The following is a 22,130-nucleotide window of genomic DNA, read 5'->3' on the forward strand; positions in this document are numbered from 1 at the left end:
AGATTTTGGAACGCCATCTGTACTTTCTAACTCATAGAGTTGAGTACAGATGTCACCAGATGTTGCACACAACTATCATTTTTGGCATCCAGTTGACTATACTGGAACGAAGGTTTTGTTCTTTGGTTATCAAGCCCTATAGCCTCTCTGATGAGCCGTAATACGGCGAAACCGGTCAGAGGATTGGGATTGATAAACAAAAAACAAAACCTCACCATTTTCGGCATTTTCATTACATATATGGTTGTAAATAAACTAGTTTAATTTCCAAATTTTCAACTAAATAAATTTATAATTTTAAATATGACACAATTAAAACACATTAATGGGTTTTTCGTATTTTTATATGTCTCTACTCCATTCAGTTATTATTACGTAATATTATCTTACAAATTTATAAACTATTTACAAAAGTTTATCCAGATCCTACTCGTCGGTCCTACTGTAACCTACTTAGACAAGAAGAAAACGATATAAAGGCACATTTACATTGTGTGTGTATACACAACATATACATTTAACACTTATCAATCTTCTAGAAGAATTGTAAAAGAAAATTTTGATAGTAATTTTTGACGGAATGTACAAAATTGATTTGCTCGCACTCAGTCGGTTTTACTGTACACTTAAATATAATTACAGCTTCCGTTACTGTTCTTCCCAATCCAAAAAAAACCCTTCAACCTTAAAGTAACTTTAAAATGTTTGTATTTTTTTTTTAAATTAAATCACATTTTTTCTTAAATAATTATAGATCCTAAGAGCGTCGTTGTTTACTGTCCTACACATTAAAATTACACTCACCAAACAGTGTGTGGTATTGCTATAATGTTAAATAATATTATATAATATGTACAATACCCTGGCCCTAGAATGATAATCAGATTTAACTTTACTTAAACAAACGTAGATTAATTGCTTAACGAAGTAATTTTTGTACGTACGTAAAATCACCATTATTAGGGCGCGTTTTTTGTATGTTTTTTAGCTACCAATTTCTACATGCTATCACATAATAAGGTCCTCGGAGGCCTTAAAAACGAGATTCCTGGCCTCTGCTTGATTTACCCTCATACTAGGGTTTTAATCTTTTAAATCCTGCACCGTCCTGACCTGCAATTTATGATCATTACTTAAACGGTAATTTTACACCTACAAATTCAATATACCTAATTTTAATTCCTCATATAGTGTAGGGTTAACTTCTTGCGCAGGAACATGTAGTTGCTCGTTCTTCCATCCTTGTCCACCTGAAGTGCTCGAAACCGAAATGCTTCCGTTAACTGAACCATTAAGTGATGACGTGGTACTCTCTTGCCCATTAGGAATCTAGTCAAAATAATCCTCGTATTATTAATTTTACGATATAGGAGGTGTCAAGTGACGTTTAGTTGGAGAAGTGCCACAAACTTACATTTTTATTGTCCTAGTTAGGAAATTGGATAATTCTTACCCTATATCACTCTGTTTGACTTAAACTTGGTGGTATTGCGCTTCACGCTTAATTGAGACGCAATTTCAGTAAAGCTCACCTGAACATTATCCATATTGACCTCCCTAAGATAACTGGGATTTTCAAAAGCAATTCCTCCGTTGCCTTTAAGACCCAACATCTTTTTGTTTCTTAGGAACCAGACGGTGGCACCTACCACAGCTACCACTACCACCAAGGCCAACACGACAGCAATGGCCACACCTATGTGGCCGCCTTCCTGACTTTGACTGGCCGCAGGCGTGATATAAAGCGACTTTTCGCCCATGGTGAATTTGATCGAGTCCGCCAAAGTTGAGGTGCCTTTGCTGTTTCCAGCTTTCACTACAGCTTCGTAAGTAGTGCCATCTACATTATTTCGTACATAATTAATTTGTAAGGTAGCTTTGATGGTGAGTTACCTTTCAACTCAGATATTTTCAATTTAGTATCGGCCGTATCACTTTTTTGACTAGATCGGTTCGGTGAGTCCACCGGTCTCCAGAACACCCTGTATATTTCGATGGTGTGCGGATTTTTCGTCGGCGGATCCCACATAAGGTAAACGGAGTGCGCGTCGATAAATTCCACTCGAAGGTTTTGAGGTGGCCCCGGTAATTTATCTCTAAAATATAATAATTATCTTTAATCAAAAGATAATACCTTAGAAAGAAGATATTTCTGTGGGCCATACTTAAAGTATCCCTATCAACTTTATTTCATGGAATATTGAACTGCGCGTTCAAATGTATTTATATTTATTTTGATTACTTATTTATTACATTACGCAAATCTTACCTTAATTGTTGGAAGCATTCCATGATATGTACAGTATGAGACAAAATGCAAACTTTATTGTTAAGAACCGGTTCTCCCCTACACCAATCCAAACATCTTCTAGGAACATTAGCGTGTGCGCAGCAATTACGATGGTCTGATCCATCAGCGGCGCATTTCATCAGTTTATCAAAGTCCTAGAAAAATTCCACATAACATTTTGAAATATTGCCACTACTGTACATTTACATACCTGAATACACTCAGGTTTGTCTTTAACGGCATCAATGTCCACGTGGAAAGTACAGGCATCCATACAGGTAGAGGTGACGTTTTGCTCCATACAACATTGAGTCACATTGTTTGATGTTGCTACGTTTCGTATCCTCACCGAGACTGGTTGTGTCATGCTTCCAAAAGCGTTTTCTGCGTGGCAGTAATACTCTCCAACGTCCACCACTGTTTGTGTTAAATTGTTATTACCATAAAGCTACTTTGTGGTATAGAAAAACTTACAAGAGATTTGTTTAATGGTTAAATGCATGATGTATCTGTACTCATCGTCTCTGGCTTTCGTTATCTGAATATCATACTTTCCGCCTTGGATCACAGGAGTTCTGTCTTCGTGGTTGCGCCAGAAAATCATTTTTGGCTCTGGAGTCGCTTCCACCTTACATTCTAACGTGACTGAGTCACCAATTGTTGCCATAGTAATTCCACTGGCCTGTATCCTCGGAGGGTCTAAGAAAATTGCATTTAATTATTTATAACTGAGATGGTTTTAGTGGTTTGAAACTACTCAACTTACGGCTTATAGTAATTTTCCTAGACGCTTGCATTGGCGTGCCGTATCCATTGTCCGCATAACAGGAAATTTGGTCCATGTCTCTGGTGACGTTGTGAATAACAGTCACCATGTGTCTGGTAGTTTCTTGTCTGACTAATCGTCCAGAAATGTACAGGGAAATTGTGGGCATCGGATTACCCATTGCGATACACAAGATGGTCATGCTACTACCTTCTATCACGAGGTTAATCGGATGAACTGTTGGAGGCTGCAAATATGGATCTATAGTATCATCTTGCTTTTTTCACACTTCATCTAAAGACTATTATAGCTACTGAACATGAATCAGAATTCCACTTAGTAGTTTTATTTAAAAAATGGTAATTGGTAAATAGAAGTTAAAATGAAGTTCTGAACCAAACGAGTCTAAAACTTCATTTTATTTTGTTTTGTGAAAGTCCTGGTCTGTCTGTATGTTTTTTCATAATTACTTACTTCTTATACAATCTTAATTACTTCAACTTTCACTGATTAAAACTAACCTCAACAAACGCTGGATAAGCTGGATCAGTCCACGCAATCAAAGTCTCTGAAGGCAGGCTTACACCTTTATCGGTCACAGCCTCAACGTACACAATATACTGAGTGTTGGGAGTCAAGTCTTTCAGCATGTACGATGTCAGAGTAGTGTTTTTTATTTGATAGTTTTCTTCGGAAGTGGATTTGTGGTACAACCTAAGTTTGAAATAACGTCACACTCTTTTTGAAATTTGGGGAGAACTAAAATTTTACCTGTAAGAAATTTTGTCGGTAGGGTGGCTGAATTCGGGTGGTTGCCAAGAAATGGTGACCCAAGTGGCACTATGGCTGGCTACCGCCAAAGAGTGAGGTGGGGAAGTCACTCCTTTGGACCACTCAGTGTTATTTGTCAGTTTGATGAAAACAATAGAAGACGGTAGTGAGGTGCCGTGGTCGTTTCTGGCCACCACAAACACTTGGTAAGTGGCATTTTCTTCAAGCCCCGTTAAAGCAATAAAGTTTGCGGTAGAATTAACTTGCTGGAAAAAAACTATTTATTCCAGAAATTGGAATTTACATGAAACCAACCTTATCCAGCTTCTGCAAAGTCTCGTGTACAGAAATGTTATCAACTTTCTGATAATGAATGACATAGTCAGTCACGTTTGGTCCTTCATCTGGGGGTGACCACTCCAACATGATACTAGTAGCATCTAGAGTTACCGCTTGGACGCCTGAAACTGGAGCCGGCAATTTTCCGGTACCCTCTTCAAAGCACTGCACGATGTTTCCGATATAAGTGACGCAGTTGGTAGCGGTACTTCTTAAAGAATCGACGATAACTCCAGAACATAACGGAAGGCAGTTGGCAGGCACTCCACGACGACTACAGCAGCTTCCATGGCTTCGACCACCAGCAGCACATCGAAGAATTGTATGAAACTCTGTAAATATTTTATAGTTAAAATTATGATGGACGTTATATAGCCAATGACAAAGCCAAACCGTTCATACCTGATCCACATACTGCCAGTCGTTTAACATCATTCATGTTAGCGTCGTAAGAACATAGAGGAAGGCAGACGCTGTTAAGATTCGCTTCTACACAGCAGGCAGTCACATTGTAGGAGGCTGATGCTTCTTCGATTTTTTCTTCTTCAACCTGAAGAAACACAATTATGATTCACATCAGTTTTGCATTATTAACTTCAAAAAATTCTCTTGGAGAGCAAAAAATGGTCGTTTTTATCACCCATTTTATACATTTTTATTAACACTTCTTCTCATTTTTATTCGATTCTGTATAGACGAGAACTATCAAATTCACTATAACCAAAAATATATCAATCAAAATTGTAACGTCAGAATACTTCTCTTATTGAAAACTTTAGCTTTAAATTCAAAGTTTGCTTATTTCAATTTCTTCAAACATGAGTGGAGACGATCCTGCATCTTCCGCCAGTGCCCCCGCTATGGTTCATATATCCTCAGATAATGTTCATCTCAAACCTCAGGATAACCAAAACAAAGATCTCCCTACCGCAAAACTCTCTGAATTCGATCCTACCGGTGTAACACTAATCGAAGACGACTTTGCACAATTTTACGATGACAAAGGCCATAGACATAGCATAAAACGATTCACTTGGAAGAATCGTAATAAAATCCAGGTTCAAGTTATCAGTTACGGGGCCAGAGTGATTTCCATAAAGTTGCCAGATCGGAACGGTAAAATCGAAGACGTTTTGTTGGGTTTCGATGACTTGGCTGGGTATATTTTCTACGAAAAGTTTTATTTCGGCGCTGTGATTGGTCGCGTTTCAAACGTGATTAAGAATGGAAGTTTTGTCGTAGATAACGCTCGTTATGACGTCAGTGCTAACTATCTTGGAAAGCATTGTTTTAATGGCGGCTTTAATGGCTTGGATAAAGTTCCTTGGGACACCTACGTCACTAAAAAGAAGGTCATTATGAGTCACGTGAGTCCACACTTAAGTGAGGGTTTTCCTGGTAATTTGCTGGTTAGGGTAAGCTTTGAGTTATCTGCTAAAAACGAGTTTAGAGTAGGATTTGAGGCGCAGACAACTCAACCCACTTGCGTGGATTTATCTCATTTGTTGTATTTTAACATGGCAGGACACTATGCGGGCTCTGAAGAAATTTACAGACACATTTTGACCATGAACTGCAATTGTTTCACACCTCAAGTGGATAAAATACCGACAGGAGAAATTTTCAACGTTCTACACTCAGATTTTGACTTCCAAGTTCCGAAATTGCTGGGCAAAGTAATAGGAATTACCCCCAAAGATGGTTTTGATCAAAACCTGTGTGTTAACCGGGGGATGTACCAGGATCTGTGTTTCATAGGGCGAATTTTACATCCTCCAAGTGGGCGTATGCTAGAAGTTTACAGTAATCAACCTGGTGTACAACTGAACACTGCTAATGACTTTGGATATGGAATTATCCCCACTTTCAATGCAGCACCAGCCAAACAAGAACCGGACCAAACTATGTTGCTTTACCAAAAAGTGCATGACAAGGTAACTGAAGTTTTAAAGTTGGATGAGAAACAAAGCTTTAAAGAGATCCAGCAGTTAATTGCCAAATTGTCTTCTGTCGGTAAAGAGTCTCCGATGAAGTTCAACGAGCAAAAATTTAAAGTGACTCTCTTGCAAAGCGACTACCTAAACAAAGCAAAAGAAGTTGTTTGTGAAAACGGAGAAACTGATGACGAAACTTGCCTGGATCTAAAGAGAATTTTGTCAACAATCTTGGAAAACTTAGAAATTGAGGAACAACAAACTAATTCCGAGCATACCAACCAGTCCACAAGTAATATTGTTGTCATACCGCCAGTTAAAGACTCAAACAGACTGAAAAAATCCAGTACTAAGCTAAACCCAATTCCCGTATACTACAAAAACAGTAACCAAATCATAGGTAAGGAAAGAGCTCTATACAAAACCCATGGAGGTATAGCGCTGCAAACACAAAACTATCCAAACGCAGTGAACGTAAAACAATTTCCTAAATGCATTTTGAATCCTGGGGAAGTGTATAAACACGACGTAGTTTACAGATTCTGGATACGGGCGGGAAATCCAAGCAAATGGATTAGAAGGAACTTGAACGAAACCAAAAACCTACACCCTTGTGTTGATAACCTGCCAAAGTAGAAAATTGTGTTTACCTTGCTACCAGTCCTGAAGGTTAATCTGGGACTGGGACTGCCAACACCGTGCACGTTGACAGCTTCTACGTACACTTCATAGTCAGTGAGGCTTTCCAGGTTCTCCAATACCCAAATACTCCTAGCATTTATTATAACCTAAAAACATAATAAAGTTGGTAAATAAAAATAGAACTTTAATAAATAAAAATAAAATTGATAGTAAATTTTCCACTGCTCGTTTACCTTAAACTCTGGTTCATCCTCATCATCTTCCTCCTCGTTTTCAGAGTTGACCGGTCTAATATGGACATTATAACTAGTCACAGTATCTCCTAAAGTTTGCGGAGGTGACCAATGCAATAGCGCAAACTCACTTTCCACGTTCGTAATATGCACTTGGGTGGGAGCGCTAGGTAACACACCGTAGCCTTGAAGAAGGCAGTTTGTGTACTCTCCCATGTACCGCAAACACCTGCACGTTGTTAATAAGATAATTTGATATTTTCAGAATAAATGATGACATGAATTACTTGAAGTAGTTAAAGTCCAGAGCGGACACGTTCCCAGTGCACAGTTGTTGACACAAGTCAGGCAGGCCGCGTTCCTTGCAACAGGGCGTGTGGTCAATGCCATTGGTTAGGCACCCAAAAGTGTCCTGCGCCCATGGGGCACAAATCATCAAGTCCGTGATTTCCACTTTTTCCGTTTCAATAGGATCGCACAGTTTGTTAAGACACGTTTTGTGTGTGATACCTAAAATATTATTTGTTGATTCAAGCCAACGTAGGGTTCCCAATTTAAAAACTACACTAGAATGATTTACTTTTGTTATATACACTTACCGCAACAGTGCGTTTTTAAATAATTTTACACTGTTGTGACGTACATACAAATAATAAATAATCTAGTTAAATTATTGGCTAATAAAGCATTAAAGATCAATATTAGTATCTATTTCTTCATACCCTTATTAACGCAGCAACTTTTGATATCAGGTAACGTTGGAACTTTTCCATTCATTGTCTCTTTCATTTTTCCAGGAGCTAAAGTGAGTGTCTTCACTGCATACGTGGGTAAAGATGTCCCGATTATATTTTCAGACACTACGGTGACTTGGTACCAAGTAAATGGCATTAAATCATTGAAGATGGTATAATTTTCATCTTTATGCACCTGGAACAACACTTTTAGCACAAACACTCTACAGTAAGTAATTGAGCCAGTACTTTTCTAATTATTGAATTTCCTGTTATATTTGATTGAGTGTCTTCTTCAGAATTCAAATCGAAACTTTTCAAAGCAGTCAAATTTACCGCAAACTCTGATATGGAATGACTGTTGGCTCTAGGCATGGACCATTCCACCTTTAGAGAACGTTCACCAAGAGGTTCAACCTCTACGTTCTCAGGAGGGCCTGGAAGTAGTTCTACAACATGAAAATCACATAAATTGCACTGAACTTTCCTAAAAACAATGAAATAATACCAATTCCTTCTACAATGCAAGCTAAGGTTTGTTCAGTATACGCAGAACAGGAAAAATGAGTTTTAATATTTTCAGTGATGGCAGTGTACTCTCCTCTGCACACGTCTTGACAAATATCCGGTACTCTTTCGTGAATACAGCAAGGCACGTGATTCCTGCCATCTGCCATACATTTTACTATAGAAGGAAAGTCTCGTTCGCAGTTTTCTGGATCTTGACCGGTACTGCCTGCAACCAGCTAGGTAATTTAACATTTACTTGCCACTTAAAAATGAGTTAACCTTCTAGGATGCTTTGGATGTTGCAGAAACCTAAACATCCCGTAGACACGTTCAGAGACAAACAACAATCGGTATAGTTGTGGTTTTTAATAGGTCCTGCAGTTGCCTGGGGGTCTTCGTAGATTATCACGTCAGTGGGATTGGCTGTGATACTCCGTGATAAAACTAGACGTTGTGAAAACCGGAATGAAGACTTTAAAAAGTAAAGTAAGAAGAAAAAAATATTACCACTTAATTTGTGAAAACTGCGTACAATGGGGTTGCTGTTAACTTCGCATACGTATATACCAGAATCGGTTGGTCGAGCTGTTTTTATAACCAAAACCCAAACATCTCCACCTGATGGTAAGTCGGCACCCATTTCATCTTGGTCGGTCCCTACAAGACTCAAATTGTTATTTATACGTATCTATTATTTAAGGTGAGTTAAATAATTGTGTATATTAATAAAGAAAGTGCAGAAGATAATTAATTTAAGAGCATTAAAGTTGGCAGAGGGTTGCTCTTTAAAGTTTAATACCGAAACTTGTAAATCCAAGCATGTAACCATCAGAATAGTCTACTAAAATTGGTATTTTATTCACTTTTACTAAATAGTTAGTAAATTTTAGAGTTTCTACCACTTAATAACGGTCATTTGGATAGGTTATACTCGTAGTTAAACTTCAATCTGGAATTCAACTGTAATATGGCCATTTTAGAGTTTAAACTCCAGAGATTAAACTGAACCATACAATTGACCCTAAATACGGTGTTACAAGCAGTTCTTAACGTTCACACTCTTCATTCACGTAATGTGAAAAATACTGGCATTAATCAATTTAGAGTTCTGTCCTTTCCTTAATTATCCAACTATATTCACATGACATCATGAGAGTTAAAATAAATGACATAAGTTGTAAGTTCCTAGTACGACCAAGAAGATCAAAACTCCACTTAAGGCATAACGGTTGTTTATGTTCTTCGATTTGAGGGTAATAGCAGTTTAGTTCAGTTCGGTCTAAGCTCATCAGTCGTACTTTCGTAATAACGATTCGAAGTTTAATTACCCGAGAAGTTGCCTGTATAAACTATTCCTAGTTCCACTAAGTCTAATCTGGTGCTATATTAATCAATCGGTCATTATATGGAAAGCTTCTAGAGAAATTATATCAAGCTATTTGTAATCGTTGAATTAATAATAATGAGAATGTTTGCGATTTAGAGAGTGGTTTTGAGTTGACATCTCATAGATCTTATTAATAGATATTAAAAACGATTTTTTTTGCTTCATTTTAGGGGAAACCCATATTAAAACCTTATTACAGGTACAAGACGTCGTCATTGCAATATAAATTCCTAGAGGGATCGGAATCCCAAATCGTCTTTGACGCTGCCCCCTTTCGCCCTCCTATATTGATAAAACTTTTCGAATAAAGCAGACTTATGGAACGAACGACGCTTATTATGCCAGGCCGGTTTGAAATGTCATTTAATAATGTTCCCACCGATTCAATAATGGCCGCTTGATGAGTCCGACCCTCGCGGAAATGAAATACTCGAAAATCTGTGAAGGGGAGCGGGCCCAATTTCGTCTATTACTGCATTATTTAAGAAGCCGTGGGTGGCGGTGGTTCATTCTTCTCTTTTGAGGTTATGACATTGGTCTCCCCCAAGGGGCAATTTTCAGATTGTGCCTACTCCGTCATCTTATAAAGCCGTAAACGGTTTTCCGATTTTGGAAATTGCAAAATAAACTGCATTACGTCCTCGTTGTTCTCGTTTCCGGACAACCCTCTTTCTCAAACTAAATTATTGTGATGTTATTACCGAACCGTCTCCCCTTTTGTTGGGTTTAACTGGCCATGAAATGGCTCTTGCTCTCTTATATCTTGAAGGTATCGGCGTATTTCATAGAGCAAATCAAGCGGACGTGCTAAATTAAACGGAATTTAGACAAGACAATGCTTGTTATCGAAATAGGAGAAACATTGTTTGTGATAAATCTAGCCTTTAAATTAAACATCAAAACTTATACCCGATTTTATAAAACTGACCTTAAGAACCAGGACTAAATGGATTTAACAACATAATAGTAATTCTTACTAGAAATCAATCTTTCTGAAAGAAAAATTTCAACTGAAAGGAAGTGGAACTATAAATAGATTATGCAGCTTGATTATGAGATTATCTTCAGTATAAGAGCATAATATACAGGGTGTCTCTAAAAGGTCTGTACAAAATCCTATGACATATTCCTGACATCAAAATAAGCCGATTTGAAGCAACTTGCCTTAGTCCGAAATTGCTCTGACTTCGAGATACAGGGTGGTAAAGTTAAAAAATAAAAATCGATTTTTTTAAATATAATGTACATTTTGTAACGTATTACTTTCAAATTTGGTATTCAGGGGTTTTTTGAGATGCGAAATCCGAATTTGGATACATTTTTACTGCGGCCGGTAGAGGGCGCTTTACAGTGTACTTCTTATGGTTTTAAGTGACCGCAACTTTTTTCTCGGTGTAATTTTCTTATTTATTTTTTAAGGAAATGATGCTAAGAACCGCTAATGTAAACGGTTAACGAGATATTTCGGTTTTTAGTGTTCGATACTGTACCGAAATACTGTCACCTAAAATTTGTTCAAATTGTAAGTGTCTAAATTCGGGTGTCGCATCTCAAAAAACCTCTGGCTACCAGATTTGAAAGTAATATGCTACAAAATGTACAATAAATTAAAAAAAAATAGATTCATATTTTTAACTTTACCACGCTGTATCTCGAAAATGGAGTAATTTCGAACTAAGATAAGTTGCTTTGAATCGGCTTATTTTGATGTCAGGAATGTGTCATAGTATTTGACCCAATACACAGGGTGTCTCTAAAAGGTCAACAACAAAATCCTATGATCCTATGATCGATTTTTTAAAATTTAATGTACGTTTTGTAACGTATTACTTTCAAATCTGGTACCCAGGGGTTTTTTGAGATGCAAAACCCGAATTTGGACACCTTTTAAGTAGTGGCCATTAGGGAGCGGTTTACAGTGTACTTTTGATGGTTTTAAGTGACTTACTAAGAGTTTATGATATGTAATTAAACGTACTTTCAAATAAACTGTTCCTCATTGATTAAAAAAAAATACAGTTACGGTCACTTAAAACCATCAAAAGTACACTGTAAACCGCTCCCTAATGGCCACTACTTAAAAGGTGTCCAAATTCGGGTTTTGCATCTCAAAAAACCCCTGGGTACCAGATTTGAAAGTAATACGTTACAAAACGTACATTAAATTTTAAAAAATCGATCATAGGATCATAGGATTTTGTTGTTGACCTTTTAGAGACACCCTGTGTATTGGGTCAAATACTATGACACATTCCTGACATCAAAATAAGCCGATTCAAAGCAACTTATCTTAGTTCGAAATTACTCCATTTTCGAGATACAGCGTGGTAAAGTTAAAAATAAGAATCTATTTTTTTAAATTTATTGTACATTTTGTAGCATATTACTTTCAAATTTGGTAGCCAGAGGTTTTTTGAGATGCGAAACCCGAATTTAGACACTTACAAATTGAACAAATTTCAGGTGACAGTATTTCGGTACAGTATCGGACACTAAAAACCGAAATATCTCGACAACGGTTTACATTAGCGGTTCTTAGCAGGAGTACCTTTTTTGCTTTAAAATGTTTAAAACATCATTTCCTTAAAAAATAAATAAGAAAATTACACCGAGAAAAAGTTACGGTCATTTAAAACCATCAGAAGTACACTGTAAAGCGCCCTCTACCGGCCGCAGTAAAAATGTATCCAAATTCGGATTTCGCATCTCAAAAAACCCCTGAATACCAAATTTGAAAGTAATACGTTACAAAATGTACATTATATTTAAAAAAATCGATTTTTATTTTTTAACTTTACCACCCTGTATCTCGAAGTCAGAGCAATTTCGGACTAAGGTAAGTTGCTTCAAATCGGCTTATTTTGATGTCTGGAATATGTCATAGGATTTTGTACAGGCCTTTTAGAGACACCCTGTAGAATAAGCATAATATGAGAAGCTTTTAGCAGAACGGGAAGTGAAAAATTATTCCATATTGCATTTAAAATTTGTGTACTAAAAAAAAACAACAAAAAGTGACGTATCTGTGAACTTTGCACACGTACATAATATAACCGAATCCTATGGTTGAGCTATTTTCATTACCAAAACCCGAACCACCTGATGGTTGGTAAGGTTTCCTCCTATAAAATTCAAATTATGCAAAAAAAAATCAGGAAAGATTAGGAAACTTCTTGCTCACAGTAACCTTTAAATGGTTAGTAGTTAACTTAATTGAATAGCAGTCTCATTTTTTTAATTCCCTATTAGGCAATTACGTTAACATTATCTTAGGGGTATGGCGGCTATCGTAGGCAGCGCCCAATTAAATTTGCATTTGGCACGAGAGGGAATGAAAAATCTAACTTAACTCTTACTTCTCTCTCCAATCACCCCCATTTACACCGTAATTGTTTGAAAGGTTAAGCCAATTTAATCCGGTATTAGTTTAACTCATACAGTTGACCTAGTTTTTAAATCTTTTGAAGCATCTAATATTATAGAAATTTACTCATAGAGTTCACACTAAGTAATCCAGTTCTAAGAATTATCGGGGGCAATACCATAAGAGCTCAGATTTAGCCGGATAATTTTTGTGCTTGTCTTAGAACACTTTCTTTTTGGTGTAACTGCACGAGATCTGTTGTAACTAAATCACGAGAGCGCAGCTCGAGTGATTTTGCCAAACAGGTCGAGTTTTGTACCATAAAGAAAGTATGAGAAGACAAGCGGAAAAATTATCCTGTTCAAAATCTGAGCTCGAATGGTATTTGATAAGACAATTCCATGAATATAATCAATAATATAATAAGACTGCGACTGCCTTGTAATGGCAGAAATACATTTTTCTGGTTTTTTTGATTTTCTGCAGTAAAACTCTATCCGAAGCGAGCCATAACCAAAACAATACGAACAAAAATCAAAATTGACAATTCCAGCAAAAATCTCAAGGTGAGACATTGCAACAATAGAAGTGTAGTGAAAATCCGTGGAAACGATGAAATCAACAGCAAAATTTATCCGATTTTTTTATCCGCTAGCAAACTCTCTTCCTTCCTTATTAGCCGATAGCAAACCGTGTTTTGATGACCTATAAATGGCACTTTTTGGACATGAGTGGAATTGTCGGGGGTAATTGCACAAGTGCATAAAAATTACCGATAATTTTGCGTGAAAACTTGTTATCTCTTAACTGCATGAGTTTATTTTCATATTTTTTGGCGAAAGAGCACGACACCGGAGTTGGAGGGCTTTTTTAGAAAAAAATATGAAAATGACCGAATGCAGTTTGCAAAGATAACAAGTTTGAACGCAGAATTATCAGGTCATTTTTAAGGCACGAATGTAATTTTGGGGAATATTTCCCGAATAAAGAAAATGTTTTGGATTTGCTGCCACTATAGATTGCTCAATGGAGCTCATTGAGCAAGTTCCAAACCGTTCATTAATTTTTGTTGAGTTCGCGTTTGACATTTTTTGGTTACAAAAAGTCAAAAAACTGCGCAAGGGCAACAATTAGTGTACTAGCAATAAGCTATACAACAATGCAGTCGTTATAGATACGTACAGTGCAATTATCGAAATGCAATTATCACTTTAGAATGCATCGCTGTCATTCTGGTGAAAATGCACTGCTCATATGGGACATTTAACACATGAGGGAAATATTCGCTGTCATTCTGGTGATTATTTCCCTCATTGTACTAGCAGCCAATAAAATTCAATGAACCTTTCTAGTTCGACCAATGAGAGCCGTTATATACTGAATAAATCCCTAGTTGCTAAAATTTTACACTGACAATTCCACTCATGTACAAAAAATGCCATATATACGTCATCAAAACACGGTTTGCTATCGTCTAATAAGGAAGGAAGAGAGTTTGCTAGCGGATAAAAAAATCGGATAAATTTTGCTGTTGATTTCATCGTTTCCACGGATTTTCACTACACTTCTATTGTTGCAATGTCTCACCTTGAGATTTTTGCTGGCACTGTCAATTTTGACTTTGTTCGTATTGTTTTGGTTATGGCTCGCTTCGGATAGAGTTCTACTGCAGAAAATCAAAAGAACCAGAAAAATGTATTTCTGCCAGTATAAGGCAGTCGCAGTTTTATTATATTATTGATTATATTCATGGAATTGTCTTATCAAATACCATTCGAGCTCAGATTTTGAACAGGATAATTTTTCCGCTTGTCTTCTCATACTTTCTTTATGATACAAAACTCGACCAGTTTGGCAAAATCACTCGAGCTGCGCTCTCGTGATTTAGTTACAACAGGTCTCGTGCTGTTACACCAAAAAGAAAGTGTTCTAAGACAAGCACAAAAATTATCCGGGTAAATCTGAGCTCTTATGGTATTGCCCCCGACAATTCCACTCATGTACAAAAAATGCCATATATACGTCATCAAAACACGGTTTGCTATCGGCTAATAAGGAAGGAAGAGAGTTTGCTAGCGGATAAAAAAATCGGATAAATTTTGTTGTTGATTTCATCGTTTCCACGGATTTTCACTACACTTCTATTGTTGCAATGTCTCACCTTGAGATTTTTGCTGGCACTGTCAATTTTGATGTTTGTTTGTTTTGTTTTGGTTATGGCTCGCTTCGGATAGAGTTCTACTGCAGAAAATCAAAAGAACCAGAAAAATGTATTTCTGCCAGTACAAGGCAGTCGCAGTTTTATTATATTATTGATTATATTCATGGAATTGTCTTATCAAATACCATTCGAGCTCAGATTTTGAACAGGATAATTTTTCCGCTTGTCTTCTCATACTTTCTTTATGATACAAAACTCGACCAGTTTGGCAAAATCACTCGAGCTGCGCTCTCGTGATTTAGTTACAACAGGTCTCGTGCTGTTACACCAAAAAGAAAGTGTTCTAAGACAAACACAAAAATTATCCGGCTAAATCTGAGCTCTTGTGGTATTGCCCCCGAATAAACACCTCCTACCTTTTTCGAATACGTTTTTTTGAAGAACATTTGATATTAAACGAAACGGGATTTAGACACATATAAAATTTAAGCTATTTTCTTCAATATTAACAATTAATAAATCACTATAACGTAGTTTCCATTAAAAAATTACATAAATTAAAATATTATGACGTCTGATTGTCAATCTGAAATGTAAACAAAAATATACTTGGCTGAACGAAAATCTGTCGTCTGCTGGGGTGAGTTCAATATTATCATTAATTTCATCACGTTTAGTTTAGTATTTGTGTTCTAACTAAGGTGTTTTCTTGTTAATAAACTAAAATGTGAGTTTTCAGGAAATAATCTTGACATATACCCCTCGGCGTTCACGTTTTATCACGTAAAATGTGCATTGGTAGATTTTTTGCAAAATTTTGCAAAAAATCACCTATGCACAGTTTACCCGATAAAACTTGAACGTCTCGGGATATAACCTATGAAAATTGGATGGACATTTAACACATGAGGGAAATATTCGTAAAAATTTAAAACAAAATATGTACTGTACTCTCTTTGTGTTGTAAAATTATAACTACCACTATTTTTAGTCTTCTTACTTGTTAGTACCTAATCTGTACAAAGATAGATTTGATTGGCTTTGGTGGATTTTTCTTAACCGGATTACAACTTACCAGAATCATGTAAAACGCTGAACCGTTTGTCTGCCGTCACTCTGTTCTCGCCCGCTGTCAATACCCTGGTACTATGTCTCTCCCTGTCCTCTTTCTTCCACATGACCGTATTGGAACCAATATCTCGAACCACGCACGTAATCAACGCGTCATCTCCGTCGTAGACGTGCACCGGGTTCGTGAGACTGTCTCGCATCGAAGGTAATCCTGAAAGAACAACATAATTTTTCACGCCCGCACTGAGAGAAAAACCGCATCGTAATCCACCCCCCAAAGACAATTTATTTCGAAAACACATCAAAATGTTTAGCATCAGTCACAATAATGTTGTAGGCTTTGGCGGCAGCCAAAATGTTTCAGCTCATTTGTCTTACTCACACTACGAGAAAGAAAAGCCTATTAGGTGATATGATTAATGTTGGCTGAGTAGATGTTCTCGTTATTTGCTTTTCCCGCCCGACATTATTTTGTTATCGTTTCGTTTCTTCGTCCTATACAATTTCTTTATGGCACACAATGAGATTTATTACCCGGTGAGGATCTAAGCTTCCCCGTAGTATTTATTATTGATAGGTTAGGTTAGTTGTTTTCTCGTCCCTCTGCACCGCAAACACGAAACCCATTGTCAAATTTTAACCTCTTGAAGGCGAGTTATGATTTAATCAACTCGTACACTAAGAGACAAGCAAATCGGCACTAACCGCTTTTGTTCCTAATAAACTATGTAAATTCGTGTGTAAATTACCCGGGGGTTCCACTAAATTACGTTTCTCTCGTAAGAGTTTACTCTCCCGCATCTAAATAACCCTCCCCCCTTTCCTCTACCTTCTTAGTAGAAATGATTGCGAAGCTGTAGTGTGGAATTTAACCAAATTACTAGTGCGTCATACGTTGCGAGATTATGTTCTTCTTGCAAACGTGTGTAATTTACTGAAACAGCAAAAAATCTGGAAAGGATTGTGTGGTGGATAATGGAAAAGTTTATCTTTGCGGCTAAGGAAAATAAAATTAAGTTTTGCTCAACTGTGCGGTAAAGTTTAGGGGCGGATTGGTGAGTTGGTCCGTGAACGTACTTATATGGGTCAAGTTGTTTGTTAAGACGGAGACGAAGTTTTATTTCTTTTGACTCATTTGTTAAATGTATCCCATATAAGTTTACATATCTGTTCCGTACAAGTAAATCGTCGTAACTCTAATGATAAGAGAAATTTGAATATAAAAACGTTTCCCACAATTTAAAGAAAAACTAATGTACGTTTCTAATTGAGGAAAAAGTTGCACAACTTTTGCGCGCAGGGTTGTGTTAATAAACTAAACCATTTGATACGAAGTTTATACTATATTTTTTCAAATGTGGAAGATAGCTTTTTAGCTTCGAAAATCGAAAATGACCTGAGAAAGGAGCCAAGAAGTGAACAACCAAAATAAATATAATGAAGTCAGAACCATTCTTCAAAAATATAATAAAATAGAAAATCAAGCGCTAAAGCAAACAGAGTCAAACATATTGTCACTTTAAAATTGTGAAGCCCTTTTGACAAGTTAAACGAAACGTGCGTGTATTACTTTGATAAACGCCTTTACCAAGATCTTGTTTCAAAGGTAGAATCAAACCACTTGGAAGAAAACTGTAATTTAATAACTAAATAGCAGTTAAAACTAAATGACAAAATGGTTGGTTTATCAACTTAGTGAATCGGAATAAAACCTTCAAACATAAATACCCAAAAGTAACACTTTAAACAATACCTTACATTTGTTAAACAATGATGACATGAGGGCAGCTTTCTGGAGGATTTGGCACTCGCGATTTATTATAACTTAAAAAATGGTTTACTATTCAATTAATTTACCAACCCGGTGCGGGTTTCAGAATTCGGGACGACTACATCATGGTGTTATGAGGCGGAGTCTCCGACCGTCTCTCTTACCACCGCATGTCGAGCTTAATTTATACCCGATTGATTGGCTGACCCACTTCCTCTTTCTGCATAGCAGTATGTGCATTCTGACTGTAACCTTGCCTCGCGCATTTTATTATTTTACCATCTCCGAATATCTGCTTTAATTTAATGAATTTATACTTTTAAATATTAAGTCCATCTTTTAAATTAATGGATTTTCTATTCGTGACAATATCAAGTGAACTATCCCACAAGTCCACGTAATGCAACGACAAGTATAAATTACCAAACTTTGAGCAATAATCTAGAATTTCGTTCCAGAGGCACTGCATAGACCAAATCTGCAATGTGACATAAGTTGGCAGTTGGTCACTAAAAGTCTATGTGTTCACTTGATCAACTTTCAACAATTCTTGTCGAATCGGCGGTACAAATAACTTCGTTTAACTTAGGCTCAACTATCAAACATAAAAATCATCAACATAACCTTAAATTCTAACATCCTTTATAATAGACATATTTTGAAAATCCAACCAAAAAAGAATTTTGATCGTCGAAGACCTTTCATTTCAAATATTTGCCAGTCAAAAGCAGAATTTCATAGGGACCGAGTAACGATTTGCTTCAATTCCTGCCAGGATGAGACTTTTGAGGTCACCAAGCGTCAGCTTTCCGGATTATATAATTTTAAACCTCATCCGTTTTCATTAATAATTCCTTTCCATTAATAGTCATGTCTGTTCGTGTCGGAGGTTGATGTGAAATAATTATTCCACGATTATCTATAGAAGTTCGACAGTGCTCATTTAAATTTCCTCGTTACGTTGTGTAATTGAATGGTTATTTTGTTTTCCCTCCGGTTGCATATATGCATAAACCCCATAAATTATCCTCGTATATAGAAGCTAAATAGCAAAATGAAAAATTCACAGTCGCGAGAAGTGTTTAATTACTTAATCCTGGAACTCAGGTGCCAAATACAGTCAAACTCAAGCAACTTTTGTGAAACGTTCAAAAACTCATTCAGCTGTGTTACTTTCCTGTTTAATTCATTATAAACTTCCGAATGACGTCTTTTGATAAATTGCTTGCACAAGTTTTTAAGCGCTTTTCCTGTTGCTTCCTTATTTAGGAGAAAGTTTGATCGCTTATTCGAAAAGATCAGTGCGATCTTCGAGAGTTTTACGTCTTTCCCGTTTAATGTGCACGAACTACTTTGAGACGGAATAATTCCTCCACAAAAATGGATTCAATTAAGTTAATTGTATAGCTGCTGGAAAGGTCTTTTAATTTTTTTGAATCATTTCATTTGTCAGTTATTTTAGTAATTAAGCGGAGACTAATTATATTAGATCAGATTTAGATTTTATGTGGCAAGAAAAGGAAAAGTTTACGTTGATACCTCTTTATTGTTGTTTCGTTTGAAAGGAGGATCTGAAATGTAGTACTTTCCAGTTGCACTTCTGTAGTGAAGACTATACTAAAACCACTTCTCTAAAATATACAATAAGGTTTTTAAAAAAAAAGTTTTTACTTAAATTTTCTGTGGGCTGTAACCGTACTTGATATTTGCTCAACAACCCCTACTTTTCATGTTATTACCACAAATTAGATAGTTTTATTCAAATAAGAACATTAAATTAGTTCGGTTACGTGGAGTTAATCAAAAGTAAATTCCAAATTTGAAGCAGAAAACTCGCGTGTAACCGACTACGTGATGCACACAACGGGACTGCTCTGATATTTATTGGTGCAGTTGTTCAGGGATGTGAATAATATGAAAACGTGTAATTTACGAGTTGGCTTAGCATGTAAGGGGCTAATAGGTGGTGCAAATGCATCTGGGGGTTACAAACACCTTTTCACTAATAACCCAGACGCTAGTCTATTTGAATTAATAGTGCTATCAAATGCAAAGGAGGTCGTTTAAATTTAATTAAAACGAGTGACAAATTGCTTAATAAATTTTTGATCCCTGGATTAAATTGAATTACGTGCAGTGGATTCCGTTTTATTGTCGATTTTCCAGTCGCACTCAGTCGAATTAACGCTGTAATTGTTACGTATTATAATGTAATGAAATAAATTTTGTTAGGTGCATGAAATTACCGCTTCACTGTTTTATATAAAGTTCAAGTAAATTTGATTTAAACAGTTTGAGTTAAAGGTAATTAATAAGGTATTGTAAATACCACTACAATCTACAGAATGTCAGCTCATAATGCAGTAAAATATTATGTGGATTATGTATGTAACTAGTTTGCACCAATTTGATTTTATGTACGGAGTTATTTTTCCCATTTTCTTTTTTCTTAAAAATCGAGTTAAATACGAATATCTAAAAATTTGTAATTTTTTTAAACAAATTTTTGCTTTACGATAAAATGTGCAACTTTTTACCTCAATCTAATTAACAGTGTATGTCTTACCGAATTCCGAGCTTTCGAAATAACTGCACCCCTGAAATTTGTAGTTCCCAGAATATTTGTTTACCTCCCCATCCCTATACTAGTTGTTTTCAAAAATTAGTATATTCATGGTAACAATGTGTGTGAATTGCAAATATTTGCATACAATTAACTACGAACAACAATGTGTGCGTTAATATAAATTGGGCAACATTAATAAATCAGTGTAAAACATTTTTCGGTTCACTATTTCTTAAAAGCAATATTATATTGCTATAGCGCTGTGTCAGAACTTTTCAGGACTCTAAAACTCTCTCGTATTCATAAATGTGCGATATGACAGTGAAGTTCAATAAAGCACCTAAACGGAATATCCTTTACCATTTGAGATCTATTCAGACATGTAAATCCGCGATTATAACATCGAAAATCCTTTGTGCCGACGCGAACGTATATGGGCTAGAGCTCAGAAGCGTATTGTCGTAAATTATTTCACCGGATGGAGTAGATTTAGATGCACCATTACATGGATAATCCTTCTTAGAACGAGGAAGCACTAAAAGGTATCTACTTATTCCCTAATGTTGGCAAGAAGCCGGTCTCTGAATAAAGAGACGGTTAATCCGGTCTGACGAGTGCTGCAACACACGCACATACCCAAAACAGAAGAAATAAAGTAAAATTGCTATCCTCCCGTTTTTACTTCCCATCCATATAATACAAACTTCACGTCCTAATCCTCCCTTATCAAAATGTAACGCGCCCTATTTTTTTTGCGACAGCAATATTTTTTGCTATAATACGTCGGAACACCTGACGCTTGTCCGCCCCCCATTTCGTATCAGAGATAAATGAAATATCCCCCCCGGAAGAAAAATAACGCTACAATAAAACGTAGTGCGAATATCACGGATAATGTGGAGAATTAATAAAGGCCATATTTCACCAACCTCCTGCGAGGTAAAAAAATAGACTTGCAGCGTTATATAACGATGTACATAAGCTATAAATTGTCTCCCCCCCACGTGCGTCCATTGCTGAACCTCTATATATTTTTTGAAGGGCTCTAATAGTGCCACGTGATACTCCGAAACTCTGAATGACTCTTGAAAACGTGTTTGAGTGCCACTTGTTCAGCCGCTACATGTCGTTTTCTTTATAACTTACATTTCTCTTCGGGTCTACTTATACGTGACTCACAAACAGCATTCACAGTGTATCAATTTAATTTCGTACGTTTTCAGAAATTAAATGCAAAAAGTATTTCACAACGGACGTTAGCATTCAGTTGATCGACGTTATTGTGCAACCGACCCTTTGTCTTCCTCTGGGTTAGTAATAAGCGATTATCGTACGCTTCACGTGGCAATAATTCCGGGATAATCCGACCGTTTCCTCTACATAACACCTAACAACGTGGCCAATACGATATCCATAATAACGGACTTCATGCAAATTGCAAAATTCCACGTGTCCTCAAATCCCAGCGGCAAATAAACCGTAAATGTAAATGAATCCGACAAGATTCATCGGATCGAGTATGGATTTGGCTGGCGTAACCGGACACTTTGGTGGCGTTGTCACCCCTCCAATTTCGTCGACAACCAATTTA

The 22,130-nt window shown here is 36.6% G+C and overlaps 1 protein-coding gene across 2 annotated transcripts in view; it reads right to left on the reverse strand.

The window, feature by feature from the left end:
- Nucleotides 1–326: 326 nt before the first annotated feature.
- Nucleotides 327–22,130, reverse strand: part of LOC145730506 (Ig-like and fibronectin type-III domain-containing protein 2) — a 113,344-nt gene continuing 91,540 nt past the window's right edge. Inside the window, exons 5-25 of one of the 2 annotated variants that reach the window (XM_081981734.1) lie at nucleotides 16,207–16,413; nucleotides 8,727–8,876; nucleotides 8,499–8,663; nucleotides 8,218–8,445; nucleotides 7,959–8,158; nucleotides 7,698–7,905; nucleotides 7,263–7,485; nucleotides 6,976–7,204; nucleotides 6,751–6,888; nucleotides 4,569–4,716; nucleotides 4,143–4,498; nucleotides 3,828–4,093; nucleotides 3,578–3,770; nucleotides 3,057–3,303; nucleotides 2,765–2,989; nucleotides 2,502–2,707; nucleotides 2,270–2,445; nucleotides 1,894–2,096; nucleotides 1,533–1,840; nucleotides 1,170–1,329; nucleotides 327–1,113 (exon numbers count right to left, since the gene is read on the reverse strand). In XM_081981734.1, coding sequence (XP_081837860.1) covers nucleotides 1,076–1,113; nucleotides 1,170–1,329; nucleotides 1,533–1,840; nucleotides 1,894–2,096; nucleotides 2,270–2,445; nucleotides 2,502–2,707; nucleotides 2,765–2,989; nucleotides 3,057–3,303; nucleotides 3,578–3,770; nucleotides 3,828–4,093; nucleotides 4,143–4,498; nucleotides 4,569–4,716; nucleotides 6,751–6,888; nucleotides 6,976–7,204; nucleotides 7,263–7,485; nucleotides 7,698–7,905; nucleotides 7,959–8,158; nucleotides 8,218–8,445; nucleotides 8,499–8,663; nucleotides 8,727–8,876; nucleotides 16,207–16,413 — 4,274 coding nt within the window. In that variant the 3' untranslated portion in view covers nucleotides 327–1,075. The remainder of the gene's footprint in view (nucleotides 1,114–1,169; nucleotides 1,330–1,532; nucleotides 1,841–1,893; nucleotides 2,097–2,269; nucleotides 2,446–2,501; nucleotides 2,708–2,764; nucleotides 2,990–3,056; nucleotides 3,304–3,577; nucleotides 3,771–3,827; nucleotides 4,094–4,142; nucleotides 4,499–4,568; nucleotides 4,717–6,750; nucleotides 6,889–6,975; nucleotides 7,205–7,262; nucleotides 7,486–7,697; nucleotides 7,906–7,958; nucleotides 8,159–8,217; nucleotides 8,446–8,498; nucleotides 8,664–8,726; nucleotides 8,877–16,206; nucleotides 16,414–22,130) is intronic. The other variant, XM_081981743.1, reaches the window with a different exon arrangement.

This window comes from Ips typographus, linkage group LG1 (genome assembly GCF_016097725.1).
Source record: "Ips typographus isolate SLU linkage group LG1, UJ_Ityp_2.0, whole genome shotgun sequence".
In the NCBI taxonomy this organism is placed as follows: domain Eukaryota; kingdom Metazoa; phylum Arthropoda; class Insecta; order Coleoptera; family Curculionidae; genus Ips; species Ips typographus.